Consider the following 26801-nt stretch of genomic DNA (forward strand, 5'->3'; position numbering starts at 1 on the left):
GTTTCCCCTGTGCACCCATGGAACAGAGGGACAGAATGGGATCATGCGGATAAAATCCCATTTTCCTGATGGAGCTTAAGATCCCTTTTCCCTGAACAAAGACATCCAAAGGGAAATCCAGAAGCCCAGGAAAACTCTCCACTGGAATTGCCCTTTGTCCCTGTCCCATCTCTTCTTCTCTCCTTTCCAGGTGGTTGACGCCGCTTCCACCGGAGCTGATTTTGCTGCCAATCCCCTTTTCCCAGCTTTTTTTCCCAAGTATTCCCAGACTGTCCAGCTCATCCTGCTGCAGAGCCTTTCCCAGCTCCTCAGCATCATCCAAACCCTCCTGCTCCCGCTGCCAGTGTCCCAATTCCCTTGGCCGTGTCCCGGCCTGGCACATCCCGCTCTTGCCGCACTCCAGCTCTCCCTGCTCCCAGCTGGCAGCGCCCTCCTTGTCCCCAAAAGTCCCCGCGGGATGGGAATTGTGCCCTGGGCACCAGGAAGCTCCGGCTCCAGCAGGGATTTCACTCCAGGACACGGTGGGGACAGCAAGGGACATTCCCGGGCCTGACCCCACACAACCCCGGCCCCAAAAGCAGCAGGAAGGGCAGGAAGTGAATCCTGTCCGGGACAGCTCCGGATTTGGGAGCAGTTGGAATTCCTGGTGGCTTTGGAGAGGTGGTGGCATTCCCAGGACATACTTGGGATTCCTTGTGGTCCCAAACCTGCCCCATCTCCTGCTCCCTAAAATCCCCCACTGCTGCCTTTGTTATCCCAACACATCCCTGACAATTCCCACCCCGTTCCCAGGGCAGCCATCATGGGGGTTTTTGTGCCTGAAGCATCATTTAGGGTTTTGGGATGAGCTTCTCCCAGAAGGGAGAAGGAATCTGGAGGGAATTCCCTGCCCAGACAAATTTGGGAGTTTGTGGTGGGATTCTCCCAGCAGGTGCAGAATCCAAAGGGAATTCCCTGCCCAGATACAGGATTTTGGGAGGGGATTCTCCCAGCAGGCACAAAATCCAGAGAGAATTCCCTACCCAGATTTAGGATTCTGGGATAAGATTCTCCCACCAGGAGCAGAATCCAAAGGGAATTCCCTGCCCAGATTTAGGATTTTGGGGTGGGATTCTCCTCACAGGGGCAGAATCTGGAGGGAATTCCCCATCCCAACAAAGGGCAGGAGCCTGTGGAAGCATCCAGCACATGTCCAAACTCTGCACAGAAATCACTCAGATTTCAGGAAAACCCAAATATCCCTCTTTTTCTTTCCTCTTTTTCTCCCCGCCTGAGTTCAGCTGGAAACACCAGGAATTCTCCCTCTGGAAATGCTTCTTCTGGAGACACAGAAAAGAGGGACGAGGATGTGACGTTTAAATCCTGAGCTTTGCTGAGGACAGCACAGGAGGGACCAAACCCAGCTCAGCCACACGGCGCAGATCCTATAAACCCCAAACCTCCCAAGCCAGGCTTAACTCATTCAAACTCCGCTCAGAGGAAAGGGGGAATTTTGGGGGGTTTTGTGGTGGCTTGGATGGATTCATCCCGATTAATTTCGGCAAAGCTGAGGCCAGCACGGGGACACGGTGACAGCAGAGGGGACACGGGCAGGGGATGGGGTCAGTGGGGTTAGGAGGGGCTGGGTTAAGCCTTTGGGAGTCCCAAAGGCAGCGTGGACTCACCGCGGTACATGGCGGGGGAATTTCCTAAAGACGTTTCGTTATGGGACTTCTCTGCAATTAAACAGAACACCGTGAGCAGCGCCGGGGAGGCGGGGACAGCGTGGGACGGGGGGACACGGGAGTTCCCAAAAATACAGCCATGGGACGTGGGGACACGGGGACATCCCAAAAAACAGCCAGTATAGGGGACATAGGAATTCCCAAAAAACAGCCAGGATAGGGGACATGGGGAATTCCAAAAAAACCAGCAAAGACAGGGGACATCCCAAAAAACAGCCAGGATAGGGGACATGGGAATTCCCAAAAAACAGCCAGGATAGGGGACATGGGGAATTCCCAAAAAAACAGCAAAGACAGGGGACATCCCAAAAAACAGCCAGGACAGGGGACTTGGGGAATTCCCAAAAAATATCCAGGACAGGGGACACAAAGAATTCCTGAAAAACAGCCAGGATGAGACAGGGTGGGGAACACAGAGACATCCCAAAAAACAGCAAAGACAGGTGACATGGGGAATTCCCAAAAAACAGCAAGGATGGGCTACATGAGGAATCCTAAAAAACAGCAGGGATGGGACAGGGTGGGGGACAAAGGATATCCCAAAAAACAGTCAGGTTGGGGGACACGGGGACATCCCAAAAATCAGCAAGGACGGGACAGGCAGGAGCAGGGATCCAAAAGCACTCGGAGCTTCCAGGACAAACACAGGCAGGAACAGCAGGAAAAGGGGCTGATTTCCTTCTCCAAGGGGTGGGAAGAGCTGAAAGGGTGGGAATTGCGGAGTAAATATTTCCTCAGAATGTTTTTCTCTTTGGGATCTTTGGGAAAACCCAAAAATTGGAGCAATTTGGAGGGGAAAATGTGGGGGTTTTTTCTGTGGTTTTTGACTACAGAAATTCCACATTCCAGCTGCTTTTTCCCATGGGATGGACACAGCTGGACAATGATGTAATAAGGTAAGGAAGAGATGAAATTTTAGCAATAAGTTATTACTATTATTATTATTATTATTATTGTTTTAAGATCACAGACAGTTTAATAATAATAATAATAATAATAATAATAACAACAATAATAATGTTTTTAGAGGAAAAGATGCTGTAAAATTCCTTTTAATTCCAAGTTAATTCATGGAGATTGTCTCCAGCTCCTCACTGAGGTGTTTATTGACCTCTAATTCCAATGAAAACTGAAATGAATCCCTCACTGTGTGGGAAATTGGGATTCCCCACCCTGCCCTCCCCAGAATCCCAAATCCTGGTTTGGAGCCCAAGAATATCCTGCCACAGCCACATTCCCGAGCCTTTGGAGCCTTAAATCCCTGTCAGGGGTTAAGAGAGCCCAGAAAATGCCCAAGAGCTCCCCAAAACTGGAGAAACCTCACACAAATTCCCTCAGGAAAAGGTGATGCCTTCCTGGAACTTTCCCATTTTCCTCCTGCATCCAATTCCATGATTGTTTCAAGAGCTGGGGAAAACTTCTGGGAGGAGCCAAACTCAGGGATCAAGGCTGAGGTGATCCAAGAGCTTGGGATAAATCCGACCTTGTCCCCCTCCAACACTTTGTGGATAAAGAATTTTTTGTATGGGAAATTAAAGCCCGAGTTCCAAAATTTTAAAGGAATCTGGGGGGGCTCCTGGGGTGGAATTTGCCTCTGATCCTACAGGAATTGTTTCCCAAGGAAAATCGGAAGAGAAGGATTTGATTTCCCAAGGTCTGGGAGTGAAGGGATGTGGGGACACCTGAGGGGAGCCCAAATCCATAAAAATCCACCAGGATTTTTTCCAGGTCACTTCCAGAGCTGGATAAATACGTCGGGATGAAGCCCTTGGAAGCTCCAAATCCCACAGATCTTTCTTTGCTGGGATTTTTCCCCCCCCAAAAAAACCTGGGATTTCCTTTGCCCAGCTCTGCAAACAGACAAATATTCGAAATTCACGAACAATATCCAGAATTTACAAATGATATCTGGAATGGACGACCTGCCCACATTCCCAGCACTGGAAAAGAACCCATTGGAATGATCTGAATCCCTGATTCCCTACTCCAGCTTTGCACTGAGGAGGAGCTGCTACGCCGAGGTGGAAAACTCGTCACTCCCAGGTCCCCCTTTTGTCACATCCCTGTTCATTCAAGCTGCCGGGAAATCGAATTAAATTCCTCCCACCAGCATTCAGGAGCGCCTGGTGCTTCCCAAAAAAACCCAGCCAGCACCTCCCAGCTGGATTTTTCTGGGAATGCTGGGAATGGGTGGAAGCTCCTATCCAGTGATGGTTGATGTTCATCGAGGATTTTGTCACCTCGAGGCCCTGTGACATCTCAGGGTCCTTGTGTCCCTCAAACTGGCCCCATTCCCTCTTCCAGAGTCACCCCAGCGCACCAGGAATTCATTTTCCTGGAGGAATTCTCATTCCTGGAGGAAACCTGCCCTGGAGGAGCCCCTCATGTCCCCTCATCAGTGCTCAGTGAGGACACCCGGGGACACCCATCCCGAGTGTCCCACCAGATTCCAGAGGCTTCCACCAGATTCCAGAGGCACCTCCCAGAGCAAAGGAGGCCCAGGAATATCCACAGCCACATTTCACACTCATTTTTCCACATCCAATCCCCTGGAGCAAACCACGGCAAATTCCACCAAAGCAGGGAACGATCCCTGGATATTTCACATTTCCCTGGATGCATTGGGAATGCGGAAACACACCCAGTTTTATCCCAAAGGCATGGAATTGGTGATTCCTGCTCCAAGTTACCTCACTTGGATATTTTCCAGGATATTTTACACTTCCCTGGAGATGAATTTCCCTGCTGCTATGGAAACACTCTCCAGCTTATCTCAGACACATGGAATTGGTGATTCCTGCACCTGATCACCTCTGGATATTTCCCTGGAGACAGTAGGAATACCCCAGATGTGTCAAAACTCTGTAATTTATCCCAAACACACGGAATTGGTGATTCCTGGGTTTCCCTGGAGATGGTGGGAATGCCCCAGCTGGGCTGAAACACCCCCAGTGTTATCCCAGTGTGGGGATTGGGTGATTCCCACTCCAAGATACCTCTGGATATTTTACAGTTCCCTGCACACAGCGAGAATGCCACATCGCCGTCAAAACATTCCCCGTTTTTATCCCAAACGCGCGGAATCGGCAATTCCTGCATTTCCCAGGAGATGGTGGGAATGCCCCATCTGCAAAACACTCCCAAACACCCGGAATGGGAAATTCCTACTCCAAACCACCTGTGGAACCCTAAAACCCACGAAGCCACAACCCCTCCCTCCACACCCACCCCAAACCCATCCATACCCCTCCCTAACCAAACCATGGGAGCCACTCTTCCCTTGCTGGATTCCTGGATGGAAAACCCGATGGGATAGAGCCCAGACTGGTCCCCTCAGTGATCCACTTACTGGTTTTGACCTTGAGGGTGTAGGGGTTCTTCTGCTGGATGGTGTGGGTGAAGTGGAAGCGGGCGTTGCAGCTGTAGTCGGTCAGCGCGTCCTGCGCCAGCACGTTGGAGAAGTAGAGGTCCCCGTTCTGCCCCTGGGACACGCGCTTGTCCTGCGGGATGGGCTCCATGGCTGCAGGAGAACGGCGGGAATTCGGGATTTACGGAGGAGGGGAATCACGGAGGTGATGGTGATGGCTTAAGTTTTAACTTTCACCATTCTGTGCTGCCCAGGGGCGCAGCTCTGGGCCTCACATTCGGTGTCACTCAGCTCTGACCACAGGGTAGGAAGGTGTGGCAGCAGGTTTTGTTGTACCTTCTTGTTAGAGGGCAGAAACAAGCTGGACACAGAGTACTCATTGATCCCAGCAGGAAAAGGGTCCTGGTTTATTCCTCTTCACAGCTCAGCCATCCTGACCCCAACCATCCCCTGCCTCTGCCTGCAGCAGCTCCTGCCACGGGTTTGCAGCTTCTGACTGCTGGTTATTGCCTGCTGAGCTCTGACTGCGGGGATTGGTGACACTGTGACTGCAGGGATTGGGGTGACACTGTGACTGCAGGCATTGGGGTGACACTGTGACTGCAGGCATTGGGGTGACACTGTGACTGTGGGGATTGGGGTGTGACACTGTGACTGCAGGGATTGGGGTGAGACTGTGACTGTGGGGATTGGGGTGACACTGTGACTGCGGGGATTGGGGTGACACTGTGACTGCAGGCATTGGGGTGACACTGTGACTGCAGGCATTGGGGTGACACTGTGACTGCAGGGATTGGGGTGACACTGCAGGGATTGGTGTGACTGTGACTGCAGGGATTGGGGTGACACTGTGACTGCAGGCATTGGGGTGACACTGTGACTGCAGGGATTGGGGTGACACTGCAGGGATTGGTGTGACTGTGACTGCAGGGATTGGGGTGACACTGTGACTGCAGGGATTGGTGACACTGTGACTGCAGGGATTGGTGTGACTGTGACTGCAGGGATTGGGGTGAGACTGTGACTGCAGGGATTGGGGTGAGACTGTGACTGCAGGGATTGGGGTGACACTGTGACTGCAGGGATTGGGGTGACACTGTGACTGCAGGGATTGGGGTGACTGTGGCTGCAGGGATTGGGGTGACACTGTGACTGCAGGGATTGGGGTGACACTGCAGGGATTGGTGTGACTGTGACTGCAGGGATTGGGGTGACACTGTGACTGCAGGCATTGGGGTGACACTGTGACTGCAGGGATTGGGGTGACACTGCAGGGATTGGTGTGACTGTGACTGCAGGGATTGGGGTGACACTGTGACTGCAGGGATTGGTGACACTGTGACTGCAGGGATTGGTGTGACTGTGACTGCAGGGATTGGGGTGAGACTGTGACTGCAGGGATTGGGGTGAGACTGTGACTGCAGGGATTGGGGTGACACTGTGACTGCAGGGATTGGGGTGACACTGTGACTGCAGGGATTGGGGTGACTGTGGCTGCAGGGATTGGGGTGACACTGTGACTGCGGGGATTGGAGTGACTGTGACTGCAGGGATTGGTGACACTGTGACTGCAGGGATTGGGGTGACACTGTGACTGCAGGGATTGGTGAGACTGTGACTGCAGGGATTGGGGGTGACTGTGACTGCAGGGATTGGTGAGACTGTGACTGCAGGGATTGGGGTGACACTGTGACTGCAGGGATTGGGGTGACACTGTGACTGCAGGGATTGGGGTGACACTGTGACTGCAGGGATTGGGGTGACACTGTGACTGCGGGGATTGGAGTGACTGTGACTGCAGGGATTGGTGACACTGTGACTGCAGGGATTGGGGTGACACTGTGACTGCAGGGATTGGTGAGACTGTGACTGCAGGGATTGGGGTGACTGTGACTGCAGGGATTGGTGAGACTGTGACTGCAGGGATTGGGGTGACACTGTGACTGCAGGGATTGGGGTGACACTGTGACTGCAGGGATTGGTGAGACTGTGACTGCAGGGATTGGTGAGACTGTGACTGCAGGGATTAGTGTGCAGGTTTTGACTACAGGTTTTTACCCAGCTGGACTGTGACTGCAGGTCCCAACAGGCTCTAACAGCAGACCCAGACTGACGTCCCAGCAGTGAGCCTAAAGTAGGAGGAAGGACCCTAAACTAACCGAAACTACCCTGAATTAGCAGAGAGCACCCTGAATTATGGGTTATAACCCTAAACTAGGAGGAAATGTCCTACGGTAGCAGGAAAAACACCCTAAAATAACAGTAATGACCCTAAACTAGCAGCCATGATCCTAAACTAGCAGAAACAACCCTAACTGAGCAGAAACAACCCTAAACTATCAGGGCCAACCATGATAAAGTAGCCAAAAGTGCCCTAAACTAATAGAAATTACCTGAATCTAGCAGAAACAACACTAAACTAACAGAACCAACCTGAAACTATCAGCAACAGTCCCACCCATGGTTATTTTAAACCCCAGAGGCAATGGCGACACCATTCCCAGAATTCCCGGTGGGAAAGGTGTTCCCAACTCACAGCTGCTCATCCAGAAGATGACAGGCTCGGGGAGGCCGGGTGGGGGATTGCACTGCAGGCTCAGCGGGGCCCCCTCATCCACCTCGATCACATCCACCTTTTCCTTGGGCCACAGCGGAGACTCTGCCAGAGAAAGGAAAGGAAAGTGAGGAAAGGTGGGAAGGATTCCTGCAGAGTGATTCCTGCTGGATCCAGCCTGGATTCAGGCTGAAATTCGTCTGGGCACGTGCAAAACTCCCTGGAATTCATCCCCTGAAATCCATCCCCCAAACCTATCCCTGAAATCCACACTCTTAAATTCATGTCTTCTACTCCACATCCTCAGTTCCATACCCTAAAATCCATATCCTTAAATTCATATCCTCAATTCCACACCCTCAAACTCATCATTTCCATCCCAAGCAATTCCCTGTCACCTCCAGCCACAGCCCCACTCCTCTCCTGTCTCTGGGACACACCTGGACACACCTGGAGCCGTTTGAGCTCTGGACATTTCCCCCCAAACCTCCCGTGGTCCTGCTCTGCTTCCCGGGAATCACTCACTGGAAACCTGGAGGTGGATTTTGCTGGAGAGGGCCGTGCCGTAGTCGTTCCTGGCGAAGCACTGGTACTCGCCCTCGTAGTCGTCGGGCCGGCCCCCGCTGTGGAAGTCGATGACCAAAGTCCCCGACCTCCTCCTCATGGACACTTTGGGATCCTTGGCCACATTGAAGAACTTCCCGTTCCTCGTCCAGGAGAAGCTGGAATGGCAAGGAAAAGCTGGGTTTGGAATCATTCCCCCGGGAGGTCCTTACCTGTGCTGTGCCAACGGTGGGATGGGATGGGGAGGGAGGCTGGAACAGCGGGAGAGGCTCTGAGGGACAGCGGGATCAGGGCTGGGAATGCACTCACATGGGAGTGGGATTGCCTTTGGCTTCGCATTCGATGAAGATGTTGTCCCTGGGATCCACGATGTAATCCTTGATGGATTGCTTGGTGATGGTGGGGGGCTGCGGCACTGCGAGGAAAGGGAAACGCGTGAGGAGCCGGGGGAGATCCCTCTGTGCCATCCCACAGCAATTCCTGCTGGGACCTCAGCTCCTTCCCCCTGCTGGGTGTGTGGAGTTTGAATCTTGAGGAAATTCCTGTGAATTCCCTGGATTCATCACAGTGCCCAGATTCCCTTTAGGTACCAAAAAACCCCAATTCCCTCTCTGTGCCTTGGTCTCATTAGGGAAGGTCCGAGTTCCAGCCTCCTGTTCCTACAGGATGAATCCAATCGGAATTCATCCTGGATCTGCAGCTCAGAAGGGGCAGGCCCAGGGATCCTGACACATTCCCAGTGCAAGGAAGAGGCTCCAACCCCCCAGGATGGCCCCAAAGGAGCTCAGACCTGGAATTCAGGAGGGCAGGGATGGAAAAAGGGACACAGGAACCCCATGGCCGGAATAGGACCCTGCCCTGATCTCCAAACTGCAGATCCCATCTCCTGGGATGAAGATCCAAGGCTGTTTCCTCATCCCCTGAGATCCAGGGATACTCCCAACTCATCAGGGCCAGGAGGGAATTCCTGCCCCTCTCCAAATCCAAACCCTGCAGGAACAACTTTTCCATGGCAAACACATCCTGGCTCCTGCTGTGGGGACAGCATCGAGAGCTGGGAACCCTTCCCAAGCTGCTCCAGCCTTTCCATGCCTTTCCCATCCTGGATGTGTGGGAAAAGTGGCTGAAAAGTTCCCCTTGTGCCACCACAGCCACCACCAGCCCCTGCTCAGGGACCCCAGAGCAGTTTTGGGGACAAGGACACGGCCACCCAGAGGGGAGGGAACACTTACATTGGCTCTGGATATTTGCTGTTATTCCCAAAGGAAAAGCATAGAGGGGAAAAAGACAGGAGGTTAATTCAGGAGCAGCCCCGTTCCCAGCACAGCCAGAAAACAAATCCAGGGAGTTTTTGCAGGCCTTGGAAACCCTACACAGAAACCCTTTTCCTTCCAGTTGTGAGGAGAAAATCCAAACGTGGAGAGGAAAACTCAGTTGTGGAGGAGAGAACCCAAATGTGGAGAAGAAAATCCAAATGCAGAGGAGAAAACCCAAATGTGGAGAAGAAAACATAAATGTGGAGGAGAAAATCCACCAGAGATGTTCCCACCTCCTCCCCATCCCAGTGTGGCATTTTTGGGAAGGAAGTGGAGAGGATAAATCCCAAACTCACAGTCCAGGGGCACCTCGATGGCACTGATGAGGCGCTGGAGGCAGAGGACAAAGGCAATTCTGGCGCAGGTGACCTGGAATCTCCTCGGGATCATCTTGGAGCTCCCCTGGGTGGCCTCAGGACCTTGGGGTGTCCCTTGGGGTGACTTTGGGGTGTCCCTTGGGGTGGCACGTGCAGAGGGATCCTCAGCTGGAAAAAAAAAAAAACAAAAAACAAAAAAACAGCCCCAAAGTCACATCACTGAGCCAATCCTGGCGTTTCCTTTCCCTTTGGAAACTTCAGGAACGCGGCGTTCCCAAAAAAGGGTGGGAGCGGGGCCAGGAATGGTGTCCAGGATTTGGGGAACACGTGGGAACAGCTCTCCTGAGCCTGGGATTGTCCTGCTGGAAGGATTTATGGGGTGGTTTGGGCTCTGGTCCTGGAGTGAGTGCCCAGGGACGAGGAGAAAATTCCTGGCGCCGGTGGGATCCAAATGGAGCCCACGGAATGGAATAAAAAGGTGGATTTGCTGTTTAAAAAAAAATCAATAATTGTATTTTATCCATAAAAAATATTGAGGAATATCTGATCCTTCAGGGCATCAGGATGAGCTCAGGGGTCTGGAGCCTCCCTGCTGCTGTCCCAAAAATCCTGGCACTGATCCAGCAGAATTCTAGGATTGGGACCTTTCCCAACTGCTCTCCAAACAATCCCATTCCCATCCAGGATCCCATTTTCCACCCAGACACCTTTTATCCCTCCCATAACAAACGCAGATTCCCAAAAGGAGAACAAAAAGCCTTAAATCCATTTCAAGCACGGCTGTTTTAGGGGAGGGAGGCAGTGGGGGTTAAAAAAGGTCCAAACAGGAGCAGTTTGGGCCTGAAAAGTGAGGAATATTTTTTGTTTTCCTTGGATTTGGGGGTGGGGAACGGCTGAGAGGGAAGGAGGAATTTCCTGGCACAGATTCCTGGGGGATATTTGTAAATACAGGAAAATAAAAGGGCCGAGCCCAAGCTCTGATGGAAGATCACAGAATCCTGGAATGGTTTGGGTTGGGAAGGGAATTTAAAGCTCATCCCAAGGGCAGGGACCCCTTCCCCTATCCCAGGTGGCTCCAACCTGGCATTGGACAATTCCAGGGAAATCCCTGTAGCCCCCACTGCAGTGGGGCTGCAAAAACCCAGTAATATCAGGAAAAAACCAAAACTCCAGACAATTTCTGAGCTGCAAAAGTGGCACAGAATCCCCGGCCCGAAGCTGTGGGCAGAATCCTGTGGGAATTCAGCCCCGGCTGGCTGATCCAGGACGATCCATGAGATTGCACGGAGCGGCGCTGGCCGGGAGCAAGGAAAACCACAGAGGGAATTCATCCCCTGGAAAATGCCAGGCTCCTCCAGGCTCCTCCAGGCTCCTCCAGGGCTCCTTTGTCCGGAGCAGATGTGGGCAGAGGGAACAATCCCTGGGAACAATCCCTGGGAACAATCCACGGGAACAATTCCTGCGCGTGTAGGTGGGTGCTGGGGGAACACAGCCCCGCATTGTCCCGGCTGCTCCCGCTGGGAACGGGGAATTCTCCCCGTGCCACAGAGGCTGGAGCTGCCGCAGGGACCAGGCACATTCCGAGCTGGGGGGGGCGAAATGGCAGAGGAGAAGCTTTTTCCTAAAAAAATCAGCGTTTTTCCCATTTTTTTTTTTTTTTTAGTGTAGAGAAAGGATTTGAGGGTGGCGTAAAAAGCAGGAAAAATCCTTCAGGCTCATCCCTGCATCCCAAAGGGAGTGATGGAAAGGGGAAGGGGTGGTCCTTCACCAGCAGGACCAGGCTGAGAATTCCTCAGAATTCCATGGAATTCCCTCTTTTCTCCCTCCAGGATCTGAAATGGACAATCCGTGGAAACAGCTCCTCTTCCTGCAGAAATTCCCAGGGATATCCCAACCAGCACACGAATCCCCCTCTAGAGGGTTTGGCCCAAAGTCACCTGGTTGTCAGAATTCCCAAAATCCCTACAAACAGCAGCACCTGGAATGTTCCCTGATCCCACTGGGCGCACAAACCCCTCTGAGGAAGGGCTGGAATTCATTTATTCCCATTTCATAAAATGAGATTTATTTTTTGGGGGGATGACAATGGGAAAAATCCCTTCCCTGCACATCCCACTCCTGGAAAACACCCCCAGCTGCCAGAGCAGGAAATGGGAAGCAAAGGGAATCTGGGCTTGGAATTCAATAAAATTAAACAGTGAGGAATTGGATTTAATCAGCTCATTAGGACCAGCAGGATGGTCCCTGCAGCAGCTGGATTTTTATCCCAGTTTTCCCTGATTTATCCCGATTTACGGCTGCAGGAGGAACAGTAAAACTTGGGGAATTGCTGCTCCCAGGGAACATTCCAGCAGCTCCGTTTATTGCTCCGTTAGAGCTGATTGAGGAGCACTGGAGCAGCTTTGCCCCCGGCAGAAAATCCCGCTGGGTTTGGGATAATGGGATTTAAAAATCACCCGTGGATGTGATTCCCAGTTTGGAGCCAGGCTGGGAGAGCTGGGAATGTCCAGCTGGAGAAGGGAAGGATCCAAGGAGAGCTCAGAGCTTAAAAGGGCTCGAGGAGAGCTGGAGAGGGATGTGGGATAAGGGATGGAGGGACAGGACACAGGGAATGGGATCTACCGGAAAGAATTAGATGGGATTTTGGGAATGAATTCCATCCTGGGATGGTGGGAAGGGGCTGGGAAGGAATTCCCAAGGCTGTCCCACCCCAGCAGTGTCCAAGGCCAGGCCAGAGTAATTTGGGACTGTGGGAAGTAGAATGGGATGGGCTTTAATCTCCCTTCATCGCAAACCATCCCGGAATTCCATGGATTGGCACAACCCCACAACACCCATAAGAAATCATTCCAAGCAATTGCTGGAATTTCCAGGGCAAAAATCCACAGGAAGAAGGAAGGAAACGATCACAAAGGCAGGACAGGATCGTTTGGCATTCCGAATCAGGATGAGATCGGTTTGGGAGGAACAAGGAAAAGAAGTGAGGCAGAAAATGGGGATTGAAAAGGGAAAATCCAGGTGGGAAAGGGAAAAGTTTAGTGCCACCCAGAACCATCCCTGTGTCCCCTCACCGGACGCTGAGGCTGCTCCAGCACCGTTTTTCCAGGAATCCCATAGAAAATCCCAAAGGATCTGCAGGGTGGTGACTCAGGGACACTCCTCATCCCATTCCTGATGGAGCAGCAAATCCCATCCTGGAAAATCCCATCCCAGCCCCCCCGGCAGCTCAGGGCAGGTGGAGGTGACACTGTGCCGTTGTCACCTCCTTTCCAGGGCCACCCATCCCACGCTGCTCCCAGAAAACCCAGGGAGCTGGTGGCACAGGGGGACATGGGCCCTGCCTGTCCCCACAGTGTCCCCAGGCCACCCCTCCCTGGTGACATCTGTCCCTGGGATCAGCCAAGGGTAAATCAGGTGGAAAAAACACTCTGGGATGGATCCGGAGCCTCTGGAAAAGCTTCCCGGCTCCCACCTCCGCTCCTGCTGCCAGAGGATATTCTGGAGCTTGACCTTCTCCCAGGATGGGAATGTTTGGAGGAGCTGTGGGATTTTGGGGGTCTCCAGAATATCCCACTCAGGATATTCCACGGTTTTGTGAATAAAATGATGGATGCAATGCTCAGAGAGAGGAAAATTCCGCATTTCTCCAATCAGAGGGAGCTGGGACAGGGTTTGGCCGGAATTCCCTTCTCTATTGGACACAGCCCACAGCTGGTCCGTGCCAGGGACGGCTGTTCCCAGGGGAAAATCCACTCTGGGGAGTTGGGACGCTCGGAATTCCTCTGCTGTGTGTGAGAGGATCCCTTGGACACAGGAACAGCAGATCCTGAGCCCATCCTTGGATCCCAGACCTGGATCTCCCTCCTGCCAAGGGCATCAGGCACAGCTGAGCCCAGTGGGAACTGATTTATCCCAGTGGGAACTGATCAATCCCAGTGGGAACCAGTTTATCCCAGCAGGAACTGATTTATCCCAGCAGGAACCGATTTATCCCAGTGGGAACTGACTGATCGCAGTGGGATCTGACCTGGCCTTGGACACTTCCCTGGAAGTTCATTCCCAAAAAAACCCACAGCCGGTGACCCGAAGTTGACGCTCCAGGCGTGCCCCGTCATTCCTGGCAGGGTTTGCTGATCCCATTCCCACTTCTTTCCCCAGCAACTGTGACAGCCCTCCAGGGCATTTCCCCGCAGGAATACGATAAAATCCCAAATTTATTCATTCCCTGGAGCTGAGAATGAGGAGGGCAACACCCTTCCATGCTATTTCCCGCCATTCCCTGCTTTTTCTCACCATTCCCTGGCATTTCTCACAACTTTTCCCGTCACTCTCCTTGGAATTGTCACCCTTTGTCACTCAATCATCAAACCCCGGTGTCGCCACCTCTCCATCTGCCTTTGGAATGGGAATAAATTAATTGGGAGAAGCTTTTTGGCTCTGGGATAATGAAGCTGGCACAAGCCCAGCTCAGGAGGGAGCCCGGGGATGCCGTGGTTAAAAAATTCCATAAAAAGAAAAGGGATTTGGGGGTGGGGGGGATTAAAACCCTAAATTGGAATTCAGGTTTTCCTTGGAAAAAGGATGGGGGGGGCGGGGTGTGGATTGAGGGTTTTTATCTACTGAAACTTCCCCAAATCCCTGGGAGATGTGGAATTTGTGTCCTGAAAATCTCTGGGAACACAAACCTCCCCTTGCTGACACCGCTGGAAGCAGGAGGGAAAATCTACAGGAAAATCGCGGAGTTTAAAATCGAGGGGAGAAAAAAACCACAAAGGAAAGGGAAATTTCAATATTTGGCTCCTCCCACCTCATCTCCCATCCACCGAAGTTTCCTGCTGGGAATATTCAATGGAAAAAGCGTGAAAATCCATTAAAACCCCGGAGCTTGAGGGAAACAAAGAGCAGGGATTGGGAATGAGGGGTTGGATCAGCAAATTCCTTGAATTCTGCCCATCGGAATTGGAGCTGGAATCCAACTTTAGTAAAACACCGAGAAGGTTTTCCATGAAAAATTCAGGAGAGGAGGAAGGATCCCACCTCAGGAGCAGGATCTGGGCACGACCTGCCCCAAAAAACACATTCCAAGATTTTTCCCACATTATCCTGGGAAAGACAGGGAAACCTGCCCTCCCCACAACCATCTGGGTTATCCCAACTCCTTCATCCAGGAGAATCCCTCGAGCCTCCACAACCCGGATCCCTAATCCAGATTTTCTCCATCCTTTCCTTTCTCCCTTTTCCTGCTTTTTTTTTTCCCCCCACGGGAACAATGGAGCTGCCACTCGGTGCCCCGCCCGTGTCCCAGTGCCAGCCCGGGCCTGTCCCCGTGTCCCCAGCGCCACCAGGGGAGGCGGTGACAACGTTTTGTGTCCCCAGATGCAGCTTCCCTCCCTTTTGTTCCCTTTGGAGCGGAGACATCGCCCCGTCACCGCTGAGAATTCCCAGAGGGGGATGTCTGAGTATCCCGTCGATATTCCCAGCTTGGAATTTGTTGGGTTTTGGGACTCTGCAAAAAGCGGCGGCGCCTCGAAGTGCCTCAAATCCAGGGATTTGCAGGAATTCTCCACCTCCTCACAGCTCATTCCAAGGGCAGGGAATCACTTCCCTTTCCATCCCCACATCCAGCAAAGTTTTCCCTCTCCAATGCTCAAAGGTTGAGGTTCTCCCTCTCTCTCTCTCCCAAAGAAAAAGTGTCTTCCCTGTGTTTATCCCAAATAAAAAGTGACTTTTCTCTCTTTATTCCGAATAAAAACTGTCCGCCCTCTCAGCTGGGAAAGAGCCAACCACTGCCAGGGAAAAGAGGGAATTGAACTGAAAAAAATTTAAAATTAAATTAAAATTAGAATCAGAATTAGAATAAAAACTAGAATTAAAATCAGAATTAGAATAAATATTAGAATTAAAATTAAAATTAAAAATAAAATTAGAATTAAAATTAAAATTAAAAATCCAGGCCGGGCCTAGCTGAGTATCAGAAATTCAGGAACAGATAGGAAATGAGGGAGTGAGGAGAGGAATCTTTGTTGGGATAACTGTTGGAAGGTGCTGAGGTGGCCGGGATTTCCCTGGAGGGCGGCGCAGGAACTTTGGGAGAGAATTCCCTGAGAAGAAAAACGGGAATCTCCCAGCCGAGGGCAGAGGGAGATCAGGACTGGCCCAGAGGCCACAAACCCGATTTAAAAACAAAACTCCGCTTTGTTGCTTTAAATGAGGAATGCCCCATCCGCGCCTTCATTAGCATCTCATTAATATGCAATTCCCATTTTCCCGATTAAACAGTTGGGATTAGGGAAGGCTGGGAGGAGGAGGTGCCCCAGTGGCGGCTCCAGCTCTGGGGACAATTTTTGGGGAAAGAATTCCCATTTTGCTGCATCCCGAGGTGCCCTCCAAGAATTCCCATTTTTCCCGGCTCCGGGTGTATCCAAACCTGGAGATTTGGGAGCGAAAATTCCCCTTTTCCCAGCTCCCTCATCCCAATACGGAATTAACGCCGCACAAAGGGGGATGTTCTTATCTCCAGCACCAAAATTCCCATTTTACTGGGAACTCAGAGCTCCCAGGAGCCGCTCCCGAGGTTTTGGCACTTCCCTGAATCCCATCCCAGTTCCGTCCATCTCCAGAATCCCCTTCCCTCATCACAAACCCTTTTGGTTTCACTCTGAGCCTCAATAAACCCGTCGGGATAATTCCAGCCTGGCTGATCCCGGATTTTCTGGGATTGGGCGATGCCCAGAGGGACACAGCAGAGAGATTTCCAGACAGAGAATTTCCAATTTCTGGAAAATCAGAATGGAGCCAGGAGGGAGAAGAAGAGTGGGACAGTGAGAGGAGCAAAGCTCGGGGTCTGTAACCATCAAATCCTCTGGATTTGTTCCTTATCCCGGTTTTCCTTAAATCCGCTGGAATTAAAAACCGCTCCAGCCCCTCGGGAAGGGAACATGAAAGAGAGGCAGGATTTAAATTTTACTCCCTAAAGCAGCTCCTGGAACATTCCATGGGGACACCAAAAGAAAAAATGGGATGTCGGAGAGGATCTGGAGGTTCTGGTCATTCCATGATTTCCCAAGGAGAGGAGGAGGAGGAGGAGGAAGGAAAAAAGAATTCCCAAAGGTGGCCACGGTGGCACCTCCCAGACCCTGCCAGATCGCTCTGCCCAGTGCTGGGCTGGACTTTCAAAAGGATTTTGGGATTTCCCAGTGCCCAGAGCCAGGAAATCCTGCCTGGAGGAACCTCAGCTTCCCGATTTCCCGGGTTTGGGTCTGGATCTGTGGAGCTGGAGCTGTGGGACATCTCCTGGTGGCGGCCCCAGGATCTTCCCTGGAGAGTGGAGACATCCCCAGGAATTCCTCCTGACCCTGGAGATGTCCTCAGGAATTCCTCCTGACCCTGGAGATGTCCCCAGGAATTTATCCTGGGTGAGAATAAAGGGAAGAACGAAGCGGAGAAAAGGGAAGAACGAGAGAGAATAAAGGGAAGAACAAAGGTGGATAAAGGGAAGAATCTTCCTGATGAGCGCTCAAGGCTGAATCCCCAAAAAACCCTCCAGAAATCCCAATTAACACTTCAGAAATCACAATTATCACTTCAGCGCACCTCGAACATCCCGCTCCTCTTCTTCCAGCATTCCCATTTCATCTTTCCCTGATAAAACCACATCCCACACCTCTCCCCTGGCTGCCAGGGGGACCCTTTGGAACATTTTCCCCCCCAAAAAAATTCCCCCGAGATGAGGGATTTTGGGGTGAGATCCCAAGGATATGGAAGAGCCGGGGTGAATCCACACCGCTGGATCAGAGGGTTCAGCTCCACCCCAGGGCACTGTTCCCACTCTTCCCTCTCCTCCAAAATTATCCCTGAGCAGCTCCAACCCCAAATCCTGGGGGGTTTTACGGCCTCTGGAGCCCCATCCCGAGGACAACCCTGGCTGTGGCACAGATTGGGAGCAGAAATAGGAGGGTGGCACGATTTGGGATGGGCACAATTTGGGATCAGCACAATTTTTGGTATCGGCACATCCACCTGCCCAGGATTGCACCTGGGTATTTTCCAGCCCCTCCAAAGCCTCTCTCAGATCAGATTGATGGGAATAAGATCTTAAAATTCCCAAAACCCCTCTGCAGCTTTTTTCCCAGCTCTGGTTTAGTGGGAAAGGGATCCTAAAATTTCCCAAACCCCTGTATGGCTTTTCCTGGCTCGGGTTTACAGGGAAGAGGATCCCTAAATCTCAAAAAAGCCCTTCCTTCAGTGAAAAGGGGATCCCAAAACCTCCCAAATCCCCTCTGCAGCCTCTCCCAGCTCAGATTTCCAGGGAAAAGGATCCCAAAACTTCCCAAATCCCCTCTGCAGCCTCTCCCAGCTGAGGTTTGCAGGGAATGGTATCCCAGATCCCACCCTGCCCATCTCATCCCAGACATAATTGTGCCATCTGCCCTCCCACGTCCCAGCAGCTGTTTGGGATCAATCCCGGCCCTTCCCACCGGACAATGGGGCGGGAGCTGCTCTTCCCTCGGGAACGAGGGGTTGGTTTTGCTTCCTGGGGGGTTTCATCGCTGGATATCCCTGGTTTTCACTTTCCTCTGCTTTGGAAGAGGAATTCTGAGAACCATCCACAGATGGGAATTCCCGGGAAGTGTCCAGTCCCACCTCCATCCCAAATCCAAGATTTGGGTCTAAATCCTGCCAGGAATGCTTAAAAAAACCCAAATTCCCCCCAGCTCAGCCAGGAATCATTCCCACCCCCATCCCCAGCCCAGGCCTGTCCACAAAGGCTGGAAAAGGGAGACAAAGGAGCAGAAATCCCTGGAATCAAACATTTGGGAGCAGCCTGCTGTCCTGGGCCGGGGCCAGCTCAGCCTGGCAGCTGTCACCGGGGCCGGAGCCATTCAGACGAGGTCAACCAAAAATCCCCAGGCTGGTCCCAGCTGCTGGGATGGCCGGGAATCAATCCCTGGGGAGCACTGGCAGCTGGATCCCGGAGCTGTCAGCAGGAAATGGCAGCCTGGGCTGTGCAAAAATCAGGTTTTTGAAGGACATTCGGGAGAAATTCGTCCTCTGAAACGTGCAGTTCTGGTGTTGGGTGTAAAAAAAAAAAAAAAAACAGGTGGATGAATTCAGCCCAATTCCAGCTTTTCTGGGAATTCTGATTTCTGGGAATTTTGGCAGGAAGTTTGGGATTTAGGGTGTTTTTTGTTAGAATTGAAGTTTTCCAGATAGAGGGGAAGAAGGAAATGGGGTTATCCATTTGCTGAGGGGATTTGAGGGGGGATCGTGGGATCATGGAATGTTGGGGTGGGGGGGGGGGATTAAAGATCCCCCAGGGCCACCACAGAGACACATCCCACTATCCCTGGTGGCTCCTGGGACACTTCCAGGGATGGGCCAGCCATGGATTCTCTGGGAATTCCATCCCAGGGCCTTCCCACCCTCACAGGGAAAGATTCCTTCCCAAAATCCCACCCAAATCTCCCTTTTTTCAGCCTGAATTCATCCCCTTGTCCTGTCACCCCAATTCCTCCTGCAGATTCCCTTTTCTTTCCTTGTGACTCCTTCACATCCTGAGGTTTCCACACAAAATTAATCTCAGTATCTCCACACAAGTCAAATCTCGATGTCTTCACATAAATCAAATCCCGAGATTTCCACACAAACTGAATCCTGAAGTCTCCACAAAAACCGAATCCCCATATCCCCACAAAAACCAAATCCAAATATCCTCAACACAAGTCAAATCTTGATGTCTTCACATAAATCAAATCCTGAGGTCTCCACACAAATAAAATCCCAAGGTTTCCACGCAGCAGAACCCCAAAGTCTCCACAAAAACCAAATCTCGATATCCCCACACAAACCGGATCCCGATATCCACACACAACATTCCTTTCTCCAGACTGCCCATTCCCAGCATCCTCAGCCTATCCCAAGTGTCCCCAGAGGAGGTCCCCGAGTGTCCCCAGAGAAGATCTCCGGGGGGGTCCCCAGTGTCCCCAGTGGAGGTCCCCAGTGTCCCCAGAGGAGGTCCCCAGGGTAGGTCCCCCAGTGTCCCCAGGATAGGTCCCCCAGTGTCCCTAGCAGAGGTCTCCCAGTATCCCCAGGGAAGGCCCCTGAGTGTCCCCAGCAGAGGTCCCCAGTGGAGGTCCCTGAGTGTCCCCAGGGAAGGTCCCCCAGTGTCCCCAGAGGAGGTCCCCAGGGGAGGTCCCCAGTGTCCCCAGAGGAGGCCCCCAGTGTCCCCAGTGGAAGTCCCCAGTGTCCCCAGGGGTGGTCCCCAGTGTCCCCAGGGGTGGTCCCCAGTGTCCCCAGAGGAGGTCCCCAGTGTCCCGGCACGTGCAGGGGACACAAAGCCCCGTCCTGTCCCTCCCCTCCTCCCGCTCCCAGCTGGGATTGCCTCAGCCCCATCCCAAAGGAGACCCCGACAAGGAGCCTTTGTGGCCGGGTCTGCTGGGAATGTCGAAGGCAGATGTCAGGAATGTGACAGCCCCGAGGTGACAGCAGGGACAGGAGTGTCCCCTGGGCCCTGCACTCCATCGGCTCCAGCCCCACAGAGGGGCCTTTATCCCACATGGAATGGGATCGGGAGGGATCCCGACTCCACAGACGGGGCTGTGTCTGAATCCAGAGTGGATTTACATCCACAGTCCTGGAGAGGGATGGAGGGACTTCGGGAAGACAGGGATAAGCTGGAGCAGAAGTTGTCCAACAACATGGAGAATGAGGGAAATGAGGTTGGAAAGGAATTTCCTCCGGGGCAGGAAGAAATCCAGACCTGCCTGACGAGATCTGACAAAAACTGGAAGGGAATCTGAGCCCTGGATGGATCCTGGCGGGTTTATTCTGAGGGAATATTTTGGGAAGGGCAAACAAAACCCAAGGAAAGGGCCTGTGGGATTGGGAAGGGCCTATGAGATCAGGAAGGGCCTCTGGGAATGGCTGATCTTTACCCGGGGGAAGTCTGGGATTCTTTCCCTGCTCACAGATTGGGGGAATACCCAATAAAACCTGCTGGGAATATCCAATAAAAACTACTGGGAATATCCAAACAGAACTTCCAGGAACACCTGGAAAAAAACCCTGCTGGGAGTATCCAAAGAACCTGTTCTGAATGTCCAACAAAACTTGTTTCAAATTTCCACCAAAAAACTATTGGGGATATCCAATAAAAAACACTGGGAATATTAAATAAAAAATGCTCTGGATATCCACCAAAACCTGCTCAGAATATCCACCAAAACCTGCCAGGAATATCCAATTAACACTGCCGAGAATATAAAAAAAAACTGCCGGGAATATAAAAAAAAAACCCTGCCAGGAATATCCAATAAAAGATTCCCCTACAAGGATGAGTGGACGAGATTTGTCCAGGAGGAAAAAATTCCCCAAAGCCACACAAAGAGGGAACGGATCTTGGTCCCTGCTCCAAAAAATCCCGGGGGGCACCTGGATCCACAAGCAATTCCAGCTGGAATTACCCCAGGAGGGGGTTAAACGCCCAGCTGGGCCGGGATTTACCCAGGTTGGGGTTTAAAACCTCTCCTAAACTGTGGAGACCACATGGAATCCAAACTACAGCTCGAAAAAAAAAATAAAACACCCTGGAGATGGAAAAAGGGGGAATTCCCACATTCCCTGAATTCTGTTATTCCAATCTATCCCTGATTTCCTTTTTATCCTGGATTCGAGCGCGAATAGCGAGATGGGAACTCTGGGAGTTCCCAAATTCTCAGGAGGGGCTTCAGCACCCTGGAGAGCGGCCGGAGCCAAGAGGATTCTTTTCCCACCCACGGACACTCCCGGCCCCGGCATTCCCAGGAATTCCAGAGAACTCCTGGCTGCCTCATCCCTGGAAGTCTCCAAGGCCAGCTTGGAGCAGTCTGGGATAGGGGAAGTGAAATTCTCTGTCCATGGAATGGGATGAGATTTAATTTTCCAACCCAAATTATTCCGTGATTCCGCAGCTCTTAGAACTCGGGGATCTTTGGGATAACCAGGAAAAGGTAGCAATTCAGCAGGGAAAAAATGGAATCTTTTTAACTCGGAGATCCTTTGGATAACCAGGAAAAGGGAACGGTTCAGCAGGGACAAAAATAGAAATTTTTCTGTGTGTTTTCCACAGATCCAAGGAGAACATTCCCGCCTTCCCAGCTCCCACCGGAGCCGCCAGCCCGGCCTGTCCGTGCCAGGAGATTTCAGGAAGAATTTGGGATTCAGGCTGACAGAGCTGCGGGATCGGACTCCGACCGTCCCTGGGAAAAGGAGCAAAATTCCGCTGCCAAGGAGGCGGAAAGTGGCGGAAAAGCTGCCAGGAATTCCAATGAACCTCCGGCCTCACCTTGCTCCAACCCCGGGGGCTGTGCTCCTGGTTTCCCACTCCCTGCCAGGATCCAGGTTTGCTTCCAGAGGTGGGGAAGGAGCAGCCCAGAATCCAGGACAGGGATTTATCAGCTCTTCCCAAACCTGGATTGTGCAAAGCTCCCTCTTGCCTTTGGATGCTCCACTGGAAAAAAAAACCTGGGAATGCACCAACCCTCTGCTTTAGTCAAAGGAATGCCAGGAAAAAAAAATCCCAAATTTTCCTTTTGGAGGGATAAATCTCCATTATTCCCTCTCTCCTGTGCCCTTTGGGTGCTCCCTCTCAGCTGCATCCCTGAGGAAAGAAAGGGCTGGATCTCAAAATACCGGGATGAGATCCAAAGGAACCTCAGGAGGCGTCTGGGATTTTTGTCCACCCAAACTCATCCTGATTTTTTTTTGTTTTTTGGGGTTTTTTTTTTCCGTGAATAATACCACTCCTCCAATCTCATTAAGTGGGAATGGTGATCCCGATAAACCCAGGGATAAATCCTCCTCTTTTTTAATCCATAATAACCCAGCCCGGTTTCTTTCAGCTCGGGATTAAAGGGGGAAAAAAAAAGAAAAAGGGAGGAGGGGAAATGGGGATTAGGGAACGTTTCAACTTCCAGCAAGTTCATTCCGAGCTGGAATCCCTGGAATTACACCATAATTATCCCGGAGAGCCTGCAAAGGAACGAAGGGGCTTCGGGAAGAGGGTGGGGAAATGGAAAAGCTGGAGCAGAAGTCATCCAACGACACGGAAAATGAGGGAAATGAGGTTGGAAAGGAATTCCCTCCAGGGCAGGAAGGAATCCAGACCTCCCTGACGAGATCTGACAAAACCGTAACGGAATCCGAGCCCTGGGTGGATCCTGGCGGGTTTCAGGAATACTTTGGGAAGGGCAAACGAAACCCGAGGAATAAAGGGAAGGGCCAGAGGTTTTTTCCTTAGTTTTTTTTTTTTTAGGAATCTCTTCATAAATTTTGCTGTTTAAATACAAATAAAATCTGATTTTTTTTATTTCCTCAACGGGTTTGAATCCTCCCCATCCAGCTGCTTTTCATCCACTCAAAAAGCTCCCAGAAAGCAAAGAAAGGAAGAAATTCTGCCTGAACTTCCAGGTTTTCCTCCCCGGAAATGAACTTCTGATGGCATTTGGAAGGTTGGTGCTGCTGCTCAGACGAGTAAATTACAACCCCACAGAAAATCCACTCCCACGTGGAAAAAAAATCCAGAAATTCCTGCTGAGCGCTCCCAGATTAAATCAGAGCTTCAGGAGCTGTCTGGGAATGTGGCTGCTCCTTTCTCCCAGATTTCTCAAACAAATCCCAAACTTTTCCCTTGGAGCAAGGGCAGGATTGAGCTGAAAAATCCCGAAGCTCCAGATGGAACCAGCAAATTCCAAAGCTCTGAGTTCCCTTTCCAAGCTCTGCTTGCTCAGGTGAGCTCCCCTGCTCTTTATCCAGGGAATTTTTCCTTGGAGCACCCCAGAAACTGCCCCATTCCTGCTAATTTCTGTATTTCTGGATAAAACTCATCTTTATCCAGGAAATTTTTCCTCGGAGCATCCCAGAACTGCCACATTCCACTCATTTCTGTGTTTCTGGATAAAATTGCTTTTTAAATAGGGAATATTTCCTTGGAGAATCCCATAAACTCCACATTCCTGATAATTTCTGTATTCCTGGATAAACCCGGTCTTTGCCCAGGGAATATTTCCTTGGAGAACCCCAGAACTTCCCCATTTTTCTCAGCAGGGCTGAGCAGGCAGCATGGACAGAGGAAGGATACAATCCAGGGCCAGGATCCCTCTAGAAAATCCCTTTTCCCAAGGTGACCCCACCTGGGGTGGAGCACTGGGATTATGGACGGCTCCGGTGGGAAGTGAAACTTCCTTAAACCCGTTTATTCCCCCTTTTCCCAACAAAGGAAGCAGCAACAAAGATCCCTTTTGCTGCTGTCCGTGTGCTTCCCTTTCCTCAAAAGCTTGGGAATCAGCAAGAGCTTACTGGGATGGCATTCCCAGATTCCCATTCTCATTCACAGCTTCCCATTCCCACTCCCAGTTTCTCATTCCCCATTCCTATTCCAATTCCCACTCCCAGATTCCCATTTTCATTCCCATTCCCATTTCCAGTTTCCCATTTCCACTCCCAGATTCCCATTTCTATTCCCATTCCCATTCCCAGGTGGATCCAGACTCACTCTCTGATTCCCACCTGATCCCAACCCTGCTGATCCCTGAGATCTGTACAACCCCTCTACACCCAGGAGTATCCCATGAGTATCCCACTCTGAGTATTCCAACCACCTGCCAGGAGCAAAAACAAGGGGGGAAAATCCTCATATCCCTGTTATTATTCAATATTTTCACCCGGGTTTGGGACCTTTTGTGGCAGAGCTTTTCCAGTGGAATTTGGGGGGATTTTATCCCCTAAAACCCCCCAGAGAGAATGAGAAAAACACGAAAACAAAGAGTGAAAACAAATCCTTATCGATCAACCTGGAAAATTTGGGATGTTCCCCCTTTAATCCTTATCAATTAATACGGAAATTTTGGATTAATTAATCCAGAAAATTTGGGAAGCTCCCCATTTAATCATCAGCTGGGAGAGGGGATGATTGGATCAAACCGGGTTTAAACCAAACCCTTCAGGATGAGGATGGAGCTTTGTTAAACCCAGAATTAACACAAAGCCAGGCCCAGGTCCTGTAAACAAAGTCGCTTTTCCAACCCAACAACTTCCCCCTGTCAGCTGAGCGCTTTTCCATGCATTATTTATGTTGGATTCACGTTACAACCACACCAGGGGGAAAGAAAAAAAAAAAAAAATCGGGAAAAGCACCCAAGGCCCGGCCCAGCGCCGGGAAATGACAAAATCAAAACCAGAAATCGAGCAGAATAAAAATTGCCAAATTTGAGTTTTCTTTTGGGAGGGAGAGCGAAGTTTTCTCGGAACAAAGCGGCCCCTCGGTGGCTGCCAAAGAGAGAGGGGGAGGTTTTTTTCCAGGAGCACGGGGTGGAAAGAAAGGAGTCAGCATCCCTGGAAAAAAGTCACAGGATTCCTGCTTTTGTCCTCGGCAGCTGCCAGGAGCACCCCGGACACACATCACGGCGTCACAGGATCCATCTTAAAGCAGCCGGGCCTCTGCTGGGCATGTCACAATTCCAGCTTTTCCCGCAATTCCCGCAATTCCAGCATCCCCAACCCGGCCCTCGGCGCTGTCCCTCAGCCGGGAGCCGGCCGGGAACACCCCGGGGTGACTTTGGGGACAGCTCCGGAGCCACCCCAAGGACCTGACCTTGAGGGAGGAACCCACAGGCAGCGTTCCAAAAGGGGGGAAAAAGCAAAACCCATCCGAGCCAAGACGCGCCGGCCCTTCCCGGTTTTTTTAGCAGGGATGGGATTTTTTTTTTTCGGGATAAAACCTCGGTTTTCCCACCCCAAAACTCCTGTCGGTGCCGTTCCCCGAGGCCTCCCAGGGATGGAAGGCGTTTTCCCTGCTCCCTGTCCTCCAAGGAGCAGCCGAGGCCATGGAGAAGGGAGGAGGACCCCTCTCCATCCCAACAATCCCTCTCCTCTCCAGGCCCCAGCGCTCCCACGGCCTCCTCATCCTCATCCCCGAGCTTTTCCCCGCCGTGGGAGCAGCGGGAGCGCCCGGAGGAGCGGGGATCCCAATGAATCAGCACTTTCCCGGCTCCTGATCCCGGTGAGGGAACGATCGATCCCCGGGATGATGCGGGAGGATGCGGATCCCGCCGCCGCCACTCACCGCTCGGGGCCCGGCGCTTCCCGGCTCCGCATCCCAAACCAGGTGCGTTTTTCTTTTCCTTCCCGATGGATTTTTTATTTTTTTTTTTCCCCCGGCCCAGGATGCTCTTCCGGAGGGGAAGAACGAGGCGCGTCCTCCCCTCTCGGAGCGATGGTGCCCCCCCCAAAGTTGCGCTGTCACCCCCCTCCCAAGGTCCCCACCCGGTCCCCGTGCCCCCGCACTGCCACCGCGGGGTTTTGTCACACGCAGGGACACGGAGCCGTGACGTAAGAGCCAAAATCCCATCACATGCCCCCAGCTCCCCCCACCCCTCCCCTCCCCGGGGTCCTGACAGCAAAACCCGCCTGATTATTTTTTTGGGGGGGGGATGTCACGGAGCAGGTTCAACTCCCCAAATCCGCGCTGAGGATGCGCCGATGCCCAAATCCGCCCCGAGCATCCCCCGAGAGCTTTTCCCGCATCCCGATCCCGCCGTGTCCTTACCCGCCGGAGCTGAGGCGGCCGCAGCCGGGGCTCGGTGCGGGCTCCGTGCGCCGCACTGCGCGCTCCCGGGCGCGGCCGCGCCGCACTGCGCGCTCCCGAGCGGGCGGAGAGCGAGCGCGCCCCGGCAGCGGCAGCAGCAGCAGCAGGAGGAGGAGGAGGAGGAGGCAGGGAAAGGAGGGAGGAAGGCACGGGCTGGAGGGGAGGGGGATGAGCAGGGGGAGGAGCTCATTAGCGGCGCCCTTAATGAGCAGCCGCAGGCGCTGAGCCCGCGCGAGGCTGAAGGCGCGATCTGGGGACAGAAAGGCGGATTTTGGGCAAGGAGAGGACGGGTTTGGGGCACCCCGAGGGGGCGGGGAACCCCCGCAGGATGAGGAGCT

The 26801-nt window shown here is 52.2% G+C and overlaps 1 protein-coding gene across 1 annotated transcript in view; it reads right to left on the reverse strand.

The window, feature by feature from the left end:
* Positions 1 to 26226, reverse strand: part of NFASC (neurofascin) — a 74009-nt gene extending 47783 nt beyond the window's left edge. Inside the window, 8 exon segments of the mRNA XM_066335904.1 lie at positions 1665 to 1715; positions 5074 to 5244; positions 7628 to 7750; positions 8171 to 8367; positions 8519 to 8624; positions 9822 to 10010; positions 25942 to 26145; positions 26148 to 26226. Coding sequence (XP_066192001.1) covers positions 1665 to 1715; positions 5074 to 5244; positions 7628 to 7750; positions 8171 to 8367; positions 8519 to 8624; positions 9822 to 10010; positions 25942 to 26145; positions 26148 to 26226 — 1120 coding nt within the window.
* Between the last annotated feature and the right edge of the window lie 575 nt (positions 26227 to 26801).

Source organism: Sylvia atricapilla, chromosome 25 (genome assembly GCF_009819655.1).
Source record: "Sylvia atricapilla isolate bSylAtr1 chromosome 25, bSylAtr1.pri, whole genome shotgun sequence".
In the NCBI taxonomy this organism is placed as follows: domain Eukaryota; kingdom Metazoa; phylum Chordata; class Aves; order Passeriformes; family Sylviidae; genus Sylvia; species Sylvia atricapilla.